This window comes from Tubulanus polymorphus, chromosome 7 (genome assembly GCF_964204645.1).
Source record: "Tubulanus polymorphus chromosome 7, tnTubPoly1.2, whole genome shotgun sequence".
Lineage (NCBI taxonomy): Eukaryota > Metazoa > Nemertea > Palaeonemertea > Tubulaniformes > Tubulanidae > Tubulanus > Tubulanus polymorphus.
Window position 1 is genome coordinate 6,729,912 of NC_134031.1, and position 14,911 is coordinate 6,744,822.

At 37.6% G+C, this 14,911-nt stretch overlaps 3 protein-coding genes across 6 annotated transcripts; all 3 read right to left on the bottom strand.

Annotated features, from left to right (window-relative positions):
- Nucleotides 1–270: 270 nt before the first annotated feature.
- On the bottom strand, nt 271–3,962 carry LOC141909294 (uncharacterized). Of its 2 annotated transcripts, XM_074799696.1 has the most exons (8): nt 3,897–3,962; nt 3,721–3,804; nt 3,285–3,507; nt 2,394–2,514; nt 2,197–2,308; nt 1,835–1,987; nt 1,387–1,508; nt 271–572 (listed from the first exon to the last, which is right to left on the bottom strand). In XM_074799696.1, the coding sequence occupies exons 3-8, from the start codon at nt 3,488–3,490 to the stop codon at nt 468–470; spliced, it is 819 nt and encodes a 272-aa protein (XP_074655797.1). In that variant the 5' UTR covers nt 3,491–3,507; nt 3,721–3,804; nt 3,897–3,962; the 3' UTR covers nt 271–467. The 2 variants fall into 2 exon arrangements, with proteins under 2 accessions (XP_074655797.1, XP_074655796.1); XM_074799695.1 differs by having other exon boundaries at nt 3,721–3,935.
- An 808-nt stretch (nt 3,963–4,770) lies between these two features.
- Nucleotides 4,771–14,428, bottom strand: LOC141909292 (uncharacterized). Of its 3 annotated transcripts, XM_074799690.1 has the most exons (8): nt 14,290–14,374; nt 13,455–13,668; nt 7,584–7,805; nt 6,854–6,974; nt 6,677–6,785; nt 6,198–6,350; nt 5,441–5,562; nt 4,771–5,149 (listed from the first exon to the last, which is right to left on the bottom strand). In XM_074799690.1, the coding sequence occupies exons 2-8, from the start codon at nt 13,649–13,651 to the stop codon at nt 5,045–5,047; spliced, it is 1,029 nt and encodes a 342-aa protein (XP_074655791.1). In that variant the 5' UTR covers nt 13,652–13,668; nt 14,290–14,374; the 3' UTR covers nt 4,771–5,044. The 3 variants fall into 3 exon arrangements, with proteins under 3 accessions (XP_074655791.1, XP_074655793.1, XP_074655792.1); XM_074799692.1 differs by lacking the exon at nt 13,455–13,668 and having other exon boundaries at nt 4,772–5,149; nt 14,290–14,428; XM_074799691.1 differs by lacking the exons at nt 13,455–13,668; nt 14,290–14,374 and adding an exon at nt 8,015–8,112 and having other exon boundaries at nt 4,772–5,149.
- Nucleotides 11,258–12,964, bottom strand: LOC141909296 (uncharacterized). The gene is made up of 4 exons (XM_074799698.1): nt 12,655–12,964; nt 12,268–12,420; nt 11,730–11,854; nt 11,258–11,534 (listed from the first exon to the last, which is right to left on the bottom strand). The coding sequence occupies exons 1-4, from the start codon at nt 12,695–12,697 to the stop codon at nt 11,424–11,426; spliced, it is 432 nt and encodes a 143-aa protein (XP_074655799.1). The 5' UTR covers nt 12,698–12,964; the 3' UTR covers nt 11,258–11,423.
- Nucleotides 14,429–14,911: the final 483 nt, after the last annotated feature.

Consider the following 14,911-nt stretch of genomic DNA (forward strand, 5'->3'; position numbering starts at 1 on the left):
TATTATCGTCTATAAAAAAACGAATCTGGTAACACTAGCTTCGAATCCGTGTGACATTAGACTTACCTCATGTTCCAAATAGAATTCTGAATTCTGAATTATAACCGGAAAAAAGTTTCGCATCGCGGTATTTGCTAAATATAATGATATATAATCACTTAATTGCCTCATAATAACATCGTTTTGTTGAAAACTATGGCATAATTAGTTATGACCCGGGAATTTTTAGCGTGCCTAAATGGGATGCAAACAAAACAAAACAACAAGTAATTATGATGAGTTCGTATTATATTGTGAGACATGGCCTCATTGAATATGATAAACTAGGCAAGCCAATATTCTGGTGTGCGGTTTGCGAGACTGAATAAAGTTATGTTAGTCTTTATACAAATGTGAGTCTTTTTACTGGACCCTATCGATGCAAATGTCCAATCCATAAATGAATTTTCTATAGAATTATTCATCAGTTATTTCCGTGATGCGGAAGAAGGATCGAAGCCAGTAGTGATTATTTCGCCGTCCGTTTTGCCTTGGTCCAATAATTCATTAATACGAGGAATGTTCATGTGTTCCTACAAATAGAAAAACGGTTAGAATACAGGCGCGAATCCAGAAGGAATGTACTCAAGAAAAATGCGGGCAGTACCACATAATCGGTGCCATATCATCTCATGTTTGGCCATACAATATGCCGTATATGCCCACTATCATCAGAGATTTTTGTCGGCAGTTTAACATAAACATTTTTTATGAACCCCACCCTTTAAAAAATCCTGGATCCGTGCCTGGAATGGACAAGCCGAAAACATACACACACAAAATCCGCAATAAGATGGACAAACGAGAGAAATCCAACAATAATCAATATCGTTTTAGATAACTTAAATCAGTGTTCTCCTTTCAACTTTTTAATCACCCACTCGGTCCGTTCGACTTTTGATTCCTGAATAAGCATCTTTAATGTAAATCGTTTCTATTCCGGAATAATCATCTTTAATGTAAATCGTTTCTGTTCTCAGGGCCCAGTTTCACGAAATGGATTCAGGCTTAAATCGACTTAAGATAAACTGAATGAATGAAGAAATCAAATCGATTTAAGAGACTTTTTTGTGAAACTGTGCATCTAAGGCCGGTTTAATAGACCTAGTATTATCTGTAACCAGGACCTGTAACTGAAAATAAATTGACTGAGCCCCCGGTTAAAGTTAAAACATGTCTATAAAACCAGGCCCTGATGATAAATCTTTTAATTGCTGAATAATCGTTGTTCAAGTATATAACATATTTCATCTTTGGCTGAATTACTGTGGGATACCTCTCGTATGTCAAATTAGATATTTCTATCGATTTTTATGCGCGCAAAACACCTGGTGCTGGGATACATACCATCAGTCGGCCGATTTCTATTTGCGGTTGTGTACAGAACGGTTTTACCCGACGAATCAGGTCAAATATGTTCAAGGAAACCACTTCGCCTTTATAGAAGGCTCCGGCTTTGTTATCAAGTACTGTCGGTAGAAAATCAGGTAATTAGGTTATTTTCGATATAGAAAGGGAGAAAAAAGTACCCGAATGTCAACCCTGAAAAGGGCTATTTATTGTCAACCAGGGATTAGATAAACATGGGCAGTTTCTGAGACAAGTTGCACAGTAATAGACTTGAGATCTGACAACTTGAGACCAGACTTTAGATTAAAGACCACTTTTAAAATTTAAAAAACTTTTGCCTTTTCAACTGCGCAACTGTGCCGTGAACTTGTTCCCAAAATCAGTTATGAAAGGAATTTTTACCGGATTCATTGCAGCTCGAGTGAAATGAATTTTTGGGTTGTACCTGATTTTCCTTGTCTAATCGCGAAACTGCTTAATTTGCAGCATTCCGTGAACGTAAAATTCATATCTATAAACGGAATTGGATTGAAACGGAACGTAGAAGATACTATCCGTTGCTTGGTCGAAACGTGTTCTTCTTTCTTCACCAGTTCACCTATGCATAGAAATTCGAAAACGGAATAGAAAATGTCGTCGTTGGATGGAGGAAAAGAACTGGCGTTAGAAAAAAGTGCGATTGTAATTTGATTCACCAGGGGGCATATAGCGCATCACCCCCAAATAATACCCGCTTATACGTGAGAAACGTTATACCAGGATCCTTGTAATTTCAGTAACTTAAATATATATGTTCTGTTAACTTACGTAGAAAGCATCGTTGTTTTTCGGTCATATTATATTCCGCTGGCATCGGAGGCAATTTCAGATTTTGACATTTTCCACCTGGTTGACCCTTGTGCTCAACGTTCAGGACACCCTATTTAGATTGAAAGTCCTCATTTATTTCAACGTTAACTGCGCGTGCGTTTGTGTATAAAGAATATGAAAATTAGAAATAATACCGCTTTTAGATCAGCAAATACGTCCAGTATGACGTAGTCAGAATATCGACCTTTAGCCTGTTTAAACGAAACTGTGGCAAGGTCAGCCCGGATGCGACCCCTATAGGTGTCCGTGAATAACCTGAAAATCAAAATAGGTGTTAGCTTTCATATCTGTTCATTCTGCTTATAGGTGTGGCTGGGTCCTGGTTGGAGTTTGATACCCGCATGAGATCTACGTTATTAGTCATCTGCAACAATTCTCGTGATTTTGTCCACCCGATAAGAAAATGACTCAAAATTGTCCATAAGCTTCCCTACTAAATAAGATGAATTAAACATCGAATTATAGGAAACTGAAAAATGCAGGAGTTGCTCAGTTATTGGCCTGGGGTGGGCGCAAGAAAACGATATTTGCCTAAACGTGGTTATTGGCTGAAAATTGATTGGACTATTAACGGTCTAAGAACAAAATTATCAATAGCCATGACCTAACCGAGTCCCCTCCCATTGTTAGGAAATGGCTGGTGTCGTACTAACCACGGTAAACAGTGCCTAATTTGCCACGATTTGGTCTCACTAAAGCCCGCCGCAAACGGCACCGAAATAAAACGTTTTTTCCTCATGAAAAAACGTTTTCGATGTTTTTTGTTATATCGTGTGCGGGGAGTCAAAACACAAAACACCGAACAGAAAAACGTTGCATGGTTAGCTAACAGTGTTTTCCTGCGCCCATCCCAGCTTCATATCACGTAATTAGTCACAAGTTTTTGTAAAGCAATTTGATTGTCTGAAAATGATTATTTCTTCCCGCAGAAAAACTAAGAGAAAATTTCATATCGATAAAATGTCATGCCTCCAATTATATTATGCAAATGTATATTTGATAATCGTTTATGAAAAGTTCATTACCTTCCATAGAGTTTAGTTTCAGGGTTTTTTGCTTTATCCAGGTTTTTATAAGTTACTTCGAAAAGCGCTATCATTGCTTTCGGGAGGCAGCCGCATTGCGAGTCCCCGAACTTCAGTGTCGTCGTCACAAAATCCTTGATCGGCGGACCGCGCGATGCCGTGGCCACTTGGAGCCCCATAAAAACAACCAGTAATAAACCCTTCATTGTCCTTTCGTATTTATCTGAATTTGAAAAATTCAAGGGAATTCGTCATACTGCCTACGAGCAGTTAGTGATCCCTTCTTTATTGAAGGTTTTGAAAAAATGTACCAAAAATGTATCCATGACACGTTCGATCTAGGGTTAAGCAAACGAAAAAGGAAAAAGATTAATTCTATCAACTCACCGACAACTGTAGTGAAACTGCGGGTTGAGTAGAAGGAAATTTGACTTACCTCGAACCCTATCAAAAGCGAATTTAGCTCTGTGTCCCGAATTTTAAGTCACACCAGTTATTGTTATACACTCATTCTGAAACGCTATATATATAGAACAATTATATTACCAATTAGTTTGTTTTGTTTGTTTAGTTCCTACGTAATCACGTATAGATCTAGAGCATAATTATAACCTGTTGTCGGTAATTTGTCTGATATTTTGTCTATGTTTTGCCCTTGACACATTCTCCATTAGTAGATCTTTGGTAGATGGTTCAGATGGTTAGAATATGAAGAGGGGAAATTTGTAGCAATAAATCCATTTAATTATTTGAAAATGAGTTGTTTACTGTTTGTGCTTCTATGGATATTCTTCAATTACAAACAGGAACAACGAAATGTTTATCGCCGTCTCGGTGTTTGGTTATCTATTAACATTTTGTCCGGAAAGGAAAATTAGCGCCACTTAAGGGTAAAAACGCGCTCGTGTATTGAGCAGAAATGTCATTAGCGCTAATTGTCCTTCAAGCTAACGTACAAGTTTTTATGCTCGGTGTTCATCTTTTTTTAGGCGTCTACAAAAAATACGAAAAATTGCCCAATAATAATCAACATGAGTAATTACAACATAGCGTTTTCAGATCAGAGGTCGAGAGGTCGAGTTGCCCCCATTTTTCGACCACCTAATTTTTTTTCTATATAAATGGCCAAAAAATCTATAATATAATTTAGATGATTTTACATTTTAAGATAGATAAAGCTATACAATGTGACTTAGAAAAAATGTTTGAAGGAAAAGGTATTCAATGTGATTTAGATGATGAAATTGATAGAATTAGAAAATATTATCCTGATGAAATAGTTTACGGTAGTTGCGGCAGAAGATTAACCGGCTAGTTGATCTAGTGTATCCTTTATTTGATTCTTGTTGAATTCTAGTCGCAGCGGCGTCAACTTGAGTTCAAACAAGAATTAAATAAAAAGCACACGAAAAACACGTAATTATAACGAATTCGTATAACGTTGCGCAAAATGAGAAAAGACCTCATTGAATATGATGCAATAACCAATATTCTAGTGTGTGATCTGCGAGAATGAATGGAATTATGTGCGTTTTTATTAATACGTGAATTACATGATACAAAATTCAGTTATTTCACTGAACAGAAGGAAAAATTAAGATGTTTTCAGACTTAACGAAAATACATTTTTTTTGCAAATAGAGTCCTTTTCGTTCGCTAAATGACCTAATCGACACATTCAATTTATCTACAAATTTTACAAATATTCAATGAATATTCAATTCATGAATAATAATTGTTTTCATGGAATTCGCCGTCATTTATTTCCGTGGTGCGGGAGGGAGATTGACGTCACTGGCGATAAGTTCGCCGTCCGTTTCGCCTTGGTCCAATAATTCAAGAATACGAAGAATGCTTAAGTTTTCCTGCGAATAAAAAAATGTCAGCATTCAACTTTCTATCTCCAATGTATAATTAAGCCCGCTATTTTCTTGTATTGATTTTCTGTATTTATCTGCTATGTGCAAATGTCTTTTGTTGAGCAATAAACTTTGAATTGAATTGAATCAAATTGTATACACGCAACACCTGGTCCCAGTTTCACAAAAAGTTTCAACTCTAAAATCGATTTAATTTCTTCATTAATTCAGTTTATCTTAAATCGATTTAGGCCTTAATCCTTTTGTGAAACTGGGCTCTGGTGCCACGGTACGTACCATCAATGAGCCGACATTTTGTTGCGGTTCGGTACAGAACGGTTTCACCCGGCGTATCATGTCAAATATGTCCAAGGAAACCACTTCGCCTTTAAAGAAGGCTTCGCCGCTATAACCAAGCCCTGTCGGTAGGAAATCAGGTATCAATCGGTTAATTTTCGATAATGAAAGACAGAGAGAGGTCCTCACATATAATCATTCTGATATAGAATTTTTCAATCTTGGCTTCGTTATTGTGGGATTTCTCTCGTTATCGTCATACACGGATATTGTGTATCTTCTTGTCTAACAGAGAGACGTACTCGAATGTCAACCACGAAAAGGGTTATCCATAGCCGACCGGGGATAAATTAAAGTTTGTGTGAACAACAGCTTCTGTGACCAGTTGCACTGTTAAGACTATTCTACGACCACCTAACAACTACGATTACGATTTTATTTACACTCCAACCATTTCCATGGTATATGGAGGAAAACTATTACACATACAAATATTTACAAAACAACACTTGAGAACAGATAAAACTCCCCCTGGTGGCTATCGACTTAAATCACATTATCTGGTTATCAGCTTTTTATTTTCTAATGTAATTTAATTCATGAATAAAGAATGATAAAAATGTTAACTTCAAATTTAAGACCACCATTCAACTTTTTTGAACTGCGCAACTGAGCCTTGATCTTGTTCCCAACATCAATAATAAAAAGAATATGACGGAACGCATTGCAGCTTGAATGAAACAAATTTTTACTATACCTGGTTGTCCATTTCTAATCGTGAAACTGCTTAATTTGCAGCATTCCGCGTACGTAAAGTTCATATCTATGAACGAACTCGGGATGAAACGGAACGTAGAAGACACTATCGATTGCTTGGTCGTAACGTATTCTTCTTTTTTCGTCATTCGACCTACGCATAGAAATTTGAAAACGGAATAGTAAATGTCGCTGTTGACAGAGGGGAAAATACTGACTTATTCTACAATAATAGAAAATTGTAACATCCTCACTGGCTTGTTCTTACATTTTATATTTACATTATTGTAACAGCATAAATTTACGTATAAGCTTATATCATATTGTATAAATGCATTATGTAAAAACTTGCAGTTAAATCAATTTATTTAATGATAATGATAGTGAATAAGTTGGATTGTAAATTGATTCACTAGGGGGCATAGCGCATTACACCCAAATAGTCCGGGCCTATATATGAAAAACGTTCTGGTAACTTACGCAGAAAACATCGTCTGTGGTCGGACATATTATATTTCGAAATTGGACCGAATTTCAGATTTTTACATTTTCCGCCGGGTTGACCCTTATGCTTAACGTTCAGGACACCCTATACAGATAGAAAGTCCTCATTTATTTCACAATTCAAACAAATTCCGGACGAATAGAAATCCTTACCGCTTTCAGATCTGCAAATATGTCCAGAATGACGTAGTTTGAATATGAACCCTTCGCCTGTCTAAACGGGACTGTGGCAAAATCAACCCGGACGCGCCCTCTATAGGCGTCCGTGAATAGCCTGAAAATCAAAATATATTCATAGTTGAACATCGAATAATAGGACACTTCCTGAGAAATGCATCATTGCTTTCCACAGAAAACTAAAAGAGAATTCTACGGAAGCGTCGTGGGGACATATCTATTCTTTTAAAAAGTTGAGGTTAATTCCGAGTTGGTAACTCGGAATAAACTAGTTTTCTCAGTTAAAAGCGATTTTTGGAGGTTTATTCCGAGTTTGGAAAATCGAAATAAATTAGTTTCCTCAGTTAAAGTAGCTGAGAAAACTGAGAAATCCAGTTTACAAACTGGACCCGGTTCCACAGTCGTGAGTTAGAGTTAACTCTGAGTTAAAGTTAGTTCATTTCCAATTAGTTAACTCAGAGTTAAGTCTTAACTCATAACTGTGGAACTGGACCCTGTAGTTACCGAGTTTACAAACTCGGAATAAACCTCCAAAAATCACATATAACTGAGGAAACTAGTTTATTCCAAGTTACTAACTCGGAATTAACCTTGTTTTAAGTAGATATGTCCCTAGGACGCTTCTGTAGAATTCAATACATATTTGCATAATACAATTGGGGCATGAGATTTCATCGATAGGAATTGTTGATGAAAAGTTCATTACCTTCCATAGAGTTTGATATCAGGGTTTTTGGCATTGTCTACTTTTTTGTAGGTTACTTCGGTAAGCGCTGTCATTGCTTTCGGAAAGCAGCCGCATTCCGAATCCCCGAACCTCAGTGTAGTTTTCACGAAATCATTGATCGACGGACCGTACGATGCCGTAGCCACTTGGAGCCCCATAAAAACAATCAGCAATAAACACTTCATTGTCCTTCCGTTGAATCTGAAATCGTAAGATTCAAGAGAATTCGTCAAACCCCCATGAGTAATTTTAGTGAACCCTTATAAAAGGGTTCGAAAAAATGTACCCATGACTAGCACGCAGTTAATATTTGATGCTAGGGTAATAAAACAATTGAAAATGAAAAAAAAAATTCAAAATTCTATTCGAACTCAAAATTACCCGAAAACTGGTGGAACTACCAGACTTACCTCGGATCCGACCGATAGCGAACTGAGCTCTGTGTCCCGAATTCTAAGTCATATCAGTTTTTTTTCTAATATTGTGATATATTTGCTCAATGATTATGTAACCAATTAGTTTGTTTGTTAAATTCCTATATAACTATATAGAGATCTAGACCATAATTGTAATCTGTTATTCGTAGTTTGTCTGATAGCCCATTCCATATTTTGTCATCGTTAGGGGAAATCTTTGGCAATAAATTCATTTAATTATTTGAAAATGAGTTGTTTACTTTTTTTGCTCATATGGATATTCTTCAATTACAAACAAGAACGACGAAATATTTATTGCAGTCTAAGTGTTTGGCTGTATCATGGACTCTAAAACGTTTTAGAGTCCATGATACAGGGCTTGATTGCCGCCCGCCGAGCTCACGCCAACGTAAACCCTGGCCACCAACCCTTCATTGGTCTACTACACCATCCAAGATTTCTTGAGCGGACAGGTTGCCACTCAGCGGCCACTAGTATATACGTCGTCTAGCCAATCAGATGCTTTGCACTGATAGTGCGAATCTGCCGGTGAAGAACAACGCATCTGATTCGTTTAATACATAGACTGGTGCCCGCTGACCGACAACCTGTCCACCCAAGAAATCTTGGGTGGTGTAATAGACCATGGACTGTCTATGAATGGACCAATGAAGGGTTTGCGGCCAGGGTTTATGTTGGTGTTCTCAAGTTATGAGTGTATCGTTAACAAATGTGTTTATTCTCGGTGTTCATCTTTTTGGCGTCTACACAAAAATACCATAGAAATTGCCCAATAATGGTTTTTACTCAACATGAAGATGTTTTTACGCCACGACAACCAAGCCTAATAACAAAATTGATAGATATAGGCCGGACGCCCGTGACACCCGACAGTTTATTAGCCAATTAGCCAAAAGTTGCAAAATATGGTTTTTATTCGACATGAAGATGTTTTTACGAGCAAGTCGAGTGTATCATATATCATTATTTGGCAAATTTGTTGGTATGATACAATAATTAGTACAATCAAATATGAAATGTATTGCGGATATTATCGGGACATAAAGAGCCGAATTCGCCACGGAAACGTGTGCGAGGTAATATTATCTGGTTTTTTTGGTTTTGTATTCAAACATCTATTTAAAAAAAATCTAGATAAGAAAAATGAAGTGTTTGTTTGTTACTGGTCGCATTGATGGGTCTCTTTCTATTTTTCAACTTTGTAACATTGTTAAGAATAAAGATTAGGTAATTATTTAAGGCAGGTAATTTCAACTCTCATCATGAATAATAACATATACATTATTTTGAGGAATATAATAATAGACTTTGACATTATGAAAAACTTTCACAACGAACTTTCATTTTGGCGCCCCCGCCAAAACAACGAAAAACGTCCAATTTTCTCTAAAAGTTCGTTTTGGCGCGCCAAAACAAAGAAAATTCCGTTTTGGCGCCCCGCCAAAACGAACTTTCATTTTGGCGCCCCCGCCAAAACAAACTTTCGTTTTGGCGAAATTTCTCTAAAAGTTCGTTTTGGCGCGCCAAAACGGAGAAAATTCCGTTTTGGCGCCCCGCCAAAACAACGAAAAACGTCGAAATTTCTCTAAAAGTTCAGGAAAACTGATTACACTAATCAGCAAAGATTTATTGATACATGTATATGAATTGAATAAATTGAATATTATTATGAGAACTAAACCGACTTAGTTTCCTCTTTCATTGCTTTCCGGATTTGTTTGAGGCACGTACAGTCGTTATTGCCTGTGCGGAAATCACGGATAGTGATTATCAGCTCCATTCCATGCATGTAATGAGGAATTTGAAAAAAAAAAAAATTTCATTCGAAACAAATTGGCGCAGGCTGCCTTTGGATCCGAAAAACATTTTGTGAGACATATAGCTTATAAGGCGAAGGCAAGCAACGAATCCTACAGCAGCCTGACGCAACTTTCTGAGAATTCGAGATTTTCTTTTTACAAGTATAATGAATAGCTATGAAGGATGTTAAGTTGATTTACACGCTATTCACAAACGCTTATAGACGACGCGTCCGGTGAGTATTCAGCGAAAAAAACAACTTGCTAATATTTCAGTTACTGACGTTTCCAATGTTAAATCGGGAACTGGTGCTAATCAATTCAGTGAAAAGTTATACATTGTATCGAAAATCATGAAATAGTTGCAGCCAATAGCCGCGATCACACGAGCATTTTTGGCACAACTGTTCACACGGGTGCCAAATGAGCCCGAGCCTGTTTGGCCCGGGGCCAATTTTGGCCCGACCAAAAACGTCGGACCAGGCCCGAGTCAAATTTTAGCACCAGACAAATGATTGCGTTTGAATTGCAACTGGTACCGGAAATGATCCACTTCGCTTTGTTTGAGCATTGTTTTTATTTAGTATCGAGTGAATGGTTTGCGCGTGAACGCGCTCTCTAATTAGGCACGGGCCAAATTTGGCCCGAGCCTGATCCGTGCCAATTTGCCCCGGGCCAAATCGTCTCCGTGTGATCGCGGCTAATGACACATAATAAACAATTTTGAGGCGCCCTCCTAAAAGTGACATATTCTTTTTAAATTGTAACTGCGTCCGATTGTTGCAGCCGTAAAAAAATAAATAAACACCATCAGAAATATAAGTTATAACTTTTAGAATGATAGAAGGATACATAACGTTAATTTCTGTGGCAAAAAGCATCTTCAGCCGTCAAGCGATTCGAACTCACCAAGCTTAATCCGTTTCCCGCTGATGGCAGCGGGTTCGGGGAGCGATTCCGGACCCGTCGCAAGCGAGGATGGGCATAAGGAGGATGGACGACAATATTGTGCTAAAGGTTTTAGTGTAAAATATGTTAAAATCTGTACAACAATGCGGGACCTGTGGAACTGCCTCAAAATGGCGCCTCGTAATAAACTGGAAACTTCCCTATCGAAACGGTTTCTTGAGGATGAAGTCAATTCTTTGATCTCTATACCATACGGCGTTGGTAAATCATGACAGTAATTTTCGTACACCAATTAAAAATCATCTCCAAAAAACATCCGTTATCTGTTTTCAGTTCTCAGCAATCTATCTGCGTGCTTCCTGTCATATTATTCTTGAAAAGGGGATAGAGTAATCCAGAAATAGATCTGATTAGATAAGAATTTTATTGTATTTTGTGTCTTGTTGTGGCTTATTTAAAACATTGGACTCTCCACCGAAGACTTAATTCTGTAATGGAATATGTTTTATTGCTCAATTAGAATACAGTTGTTAGAGCACAAAAACGAAGATTATACAAATTCAATAATCATTGATTAATTATATTATCAAATAGAGTCTTTTTTACAAAATTTTCCTAATCAACACACAATGATATTCAATTCATGAATCTTTTTTTCATAGAATTCTTAATATTCAATTATTTCCGTGTGGTGCGGGAGGGAGATTGGCGTCAGTGGTGATAATTTCGCCGTCCGTTTTGCCTTGATCCAATAATTCAATTATACGAGGAATGTGCAAGTGTTCCTGCGAATAAAAAACGTCAAAATTCACATTTCTATCAAATTTTATACCCCGGTTCATGCAACACCCTGGGCCCAGTTCCACAGTTCTGAGTTAAGATTTGACTCTGGGTTAAAACATTGAAAATGAACTAACTTTAACTCAGAGTTAACTCTAACTCACGACTGTGGAACTGGGTCCTGGTGCCGGGATACGTACCATCAATGGACCGACTTTGTGTTGCGGTTCTGTGCAGAACGGTTTCACCCGACGAATCAAGTAAAATATATTCAAGGAGATCACTTCGCCGATATAAAAGGCTTCGGTTTTGTCATCATCAAGCCCTGTCGGTAAGAAATCAGGTATGTATTAGATGATTTTCGATGAGTCTCTCATAACTAAAGGGAAAAAGAAACACCCGAATATTTCAACCCTGAAATTATCAACCCTGAAAGGGGTTATTCATAGCCATCCAGGAATAGCAAAATGTGAACAACTCCTGGAGCTAGTTGCAGTGTCATATCTCAGACTATTCTAAGACTAGGCCAGTCTCCAATCTAACAACTTAAAGAGTTGAGACCACTCTTGAACTTTCGGTCACAGCTTTACCCTGCTTTTGTTTCCAAAAGCATGCATAATTCAACTTGCGATTGACACATTTTGGAATTTTCGAATTGGGTTTTGAAATCATGATAAGAAGAATTTGTACTATAGACGCATTGTAGCTGGAATTAAATGATTTTTTGGGTTAGCCTACCTGGTTGTCCATTTCTAATCGTGAAATTGCTTAATTTACAACATTCCGTGTACGTAAGATTCATATCTAGAAACGGAATTGGGTTGAAGCGGAACGTAGAAGACACTATCGATTGCTTGGTCGTAACGTATTCTTCTTTCTTCGTCATTCGACCTACGCATAGAAATTTGAAAACGGAATCGAAAATTTCGCTGTCGATAGAGAAAAAAGGAAATACTGACGAATGTTCTACAATGATAGAAAGAACTGCAGTTGGAATTTGATGCGGGGCATAGCGCATCACCCCCCAAATAATCCTAGCTTATACATGAGAAACGTTGTGCCAGGACCCTTGTAATTTCATTTAGACATTTTCATATCATATTGCCATATGTTGTGGAAACTTACGTAGAAAGCAGCGTTTCTGGTCGGACATATCATATTCCGGCATCGGAACCAATTTAAGATTTTGACATTTTCCACCGGGTTGGCCCTTATGCTTAACGTTCAGGACGCCCTATAAAGGTATCAGATTCCCCTAAACCTAAAGTGCTGAAAATTGGCTTTGAGAATCAAGAAAAAAATTACTTCACCATATGTTTTAATGAACGTGTGAATCTTTCTTTCGTTCCTCGGCGAATTATTCTCTAAATCGCGTCACATCGAAAATTCAGTTAATTTTCTTGCAGTAAACAAAACAATTTGTAGAATACTGTATTTTTGAAAATGATTGGAAGTAATCATAGGTACCGCTTTTAGATCTGCATAAACATCTAGTATGACATGGTCGGAATACGCATCATTCGCTTGTCTTACCGGGGCGACTGTGGCAAGATCAAGCCGGATGCGACCCCTATAGGCGTCCGTGAATAGCCTGAAAATCAACACAATCTTTCTTACATATCCGATCTTTATGCTTACAGGTATGGCTGGGTCCTAATTGAAGATTGATACGATATCAGTGAGAGCTACGTAATATGATGATCGAATATCGATTATGAGACACAATTTGAACAATGCCGAACTGGGACGGTGAATTTTTTTCTTATGAGTTTTGTAGGCTTAAGTGAATGAGCTTTCTAGATATAATCATAGATATTTTCTTCTCGCAGGGAACCAAAAGAGAATTTAGTCTTTACATGATATAATTTTTGCAATCTGAGGACATTTCGGAGATGAACACTATTGATGAATGATAGATTCATTACCTTCCATAGAGTTTGATTTCAGGATTTTTGGCTTTAGCTAGGTTTTTGTAGGTTAGGCCGAGAATCGCAGTCATTGCTTTCGGGAGGCAGCCGCATTGCGAGTCCCCGAACTTCAGTGTAGTCTTCACAAAATCATTGATCGACGATGCTGTGGCCACTTGGAGCCCCATAAAAACAACCAGCAATAAACACTTCATTGTCCTTTTATATTTATCTGAATGTGTAAAATTCAAGGGAATTCGTCAAACCCCCCATGAGTAAATAGTGATCCCTTCTTTATTAAATAAAGGGTTTAAAAAAATGGTCCATGACACGTTTAATATCCTCAATGCTAGTGTAAAGATCAGTCGTCAGGAAAGATGTTCAAAAAAAATTCAACGCAGGCTTAAACTGCAAATAACCCTCTTTAACCTCCGTGAAAATTGGAAATATGGCTTCAAGATATACTTAGATATTTCAAAATCAATAAATATTGCGATTTCTTTTACGCGCGGTTAAGATATGCGGTCCTTGGTTTCACATCGTCACTGTTCAAAAATTCCAAGAATCGCCAAGAAATATCTGCATTTCATTTCCTTTAAAATGGTGTATAAATTAAGTTCATCGAGCAAGGGACTGCAGAACTATGTGATATTCAATCTAAACTTATGTTTTGAAAATGAGCGCAAATTATCGCAACAATGGGGACCTTGAGGGACCGCCACAAAATGGCGCCTAGAAACTGGAAACTTCTTTATTGAAAATGAAAACAAATTAATTCTATGTTAACTCAAACTTGGCACGATCTGTGGTGGAACTACCGACGGGTATCGGATGGAAACAAACTCAGACTTACCTCGACCAATAATGAATTCAGCTATTCTAAGTCATACTGTGCAGTTATCGTTGATGATACTGCTAAAATTATAACCACTTAGTTGGTTGCTGAATTACGTAATTATGTGTAGAGATAGCACAATTACAACCTGTTATTGCAAATTTGTCTGGAAGCCCTTTTTGCTTATCCTTTAATAACAAAACATGTGTTTATTTATTGCTGTCATGGTTCGTTTTATCAACATAGAAATAACGCCTTTGAGGATAAAAACGCGCTGCGTATTGAGCAGAAATGTCATCAAGCAATCGCCCTCAGTTCACGTTCAAATTAAAGTTTACGCTTAATTTCACGGAAGAAATGTGAGAGATGAAAAAATATTGAGAAATTCACAGTTTTTTTTTCATTGAGCACAAACTACACCAAAGAATAAAAAGTTAGTAGTTCCGCGCGGAGGCTACCATTGCGTAAGCCGCTGGCACCAGCCGGCCACCCAGATAGAATTGAAAGAAAAAGGAAATGAGAAAGAAAATGAGTTTTGGAGTGACGAAGTTCGCTACTAGGAATGTTTGCGGAAATTAGGGGTGGATTTTGGGGAGTGGACCGTGTTGAAACATTTTCACGATCATATTCGCCCACATCT

What these genes read in the sequence shown, in the direction of transcription:
- LOC141909292 (XM_074799690.1), bottom strand. Translation starts at nt 13,651, where the DNA reads ATGAAGTGTTTATTGCTGGTTGTTTTTATGGGGCTCCAAGTGGCCACA. An exon ending in CCACAGACGATGTTTTCTGC is followed by an intron (nt 6,351 to 6,676) that starts GTAAGTTACCAG and finishes TTCTATGCGTAG; the next exon opens with GTCGAATGACGAAAAAAGAA. An exon ending in AAAATGTCGGCTCATTGATG is followed by an intron (nt 5,150 to 5,440) that starts GTACGTACCGTG and finishes TTTTATTCGCAG; the next exon opens with GAAAACTTAAGCATTCTTCG.
- LOC141909294 (XM_074799696.1), bottom strand. Translation starts at nt 3,490, where the DNA reads ATGAAGGGTTTATTACTGGTTGTTTTTATGGGGCTCCAAGTGGCCACG. An exon ending in AAAACAACGATGCTTTCTAC is followed by an intron (nt 1,988 to 2,196) that starts GTAAGTTAACAG and finishes TTCTATGCATAG; the next exon opens with GTGAACTGGTGAAGAAAGAA. An exon ending in GATTAGACAAGGAAAATCAG is followed by an intron (nt 1,509 to 1,834) that starts GTACAACCCAAA and finishes TTCTACCGACAG; the next exon opens with TACTTGATAACAAAGCCGGA.
- LOC141909296 (XM_074799698.1), bottom strand. Translation starts at nt 12,697, where the DNA reads ATGCCGGAATATGATATGTCCGACCAGAAACGCTGCTTTCTAC. An exon ending in CCAGAAACGCTGCTTTCTAC is followed by an intron (nt 12,421 to 12,654) that starts GTAAGTTTCCAC and finishes TTCTATGCGTAG; the next exon opens with GTCGAATGACGAAGAAAGAA. An exon ending in GATTAGAAATGGACAACCAG is followed by an intron (nt 11,855 to 12,267) that starts GTAGGCTAACCC and finishes TCTTACCGACAG; the next exon opens with GGCTTGATGATGACAAAACC.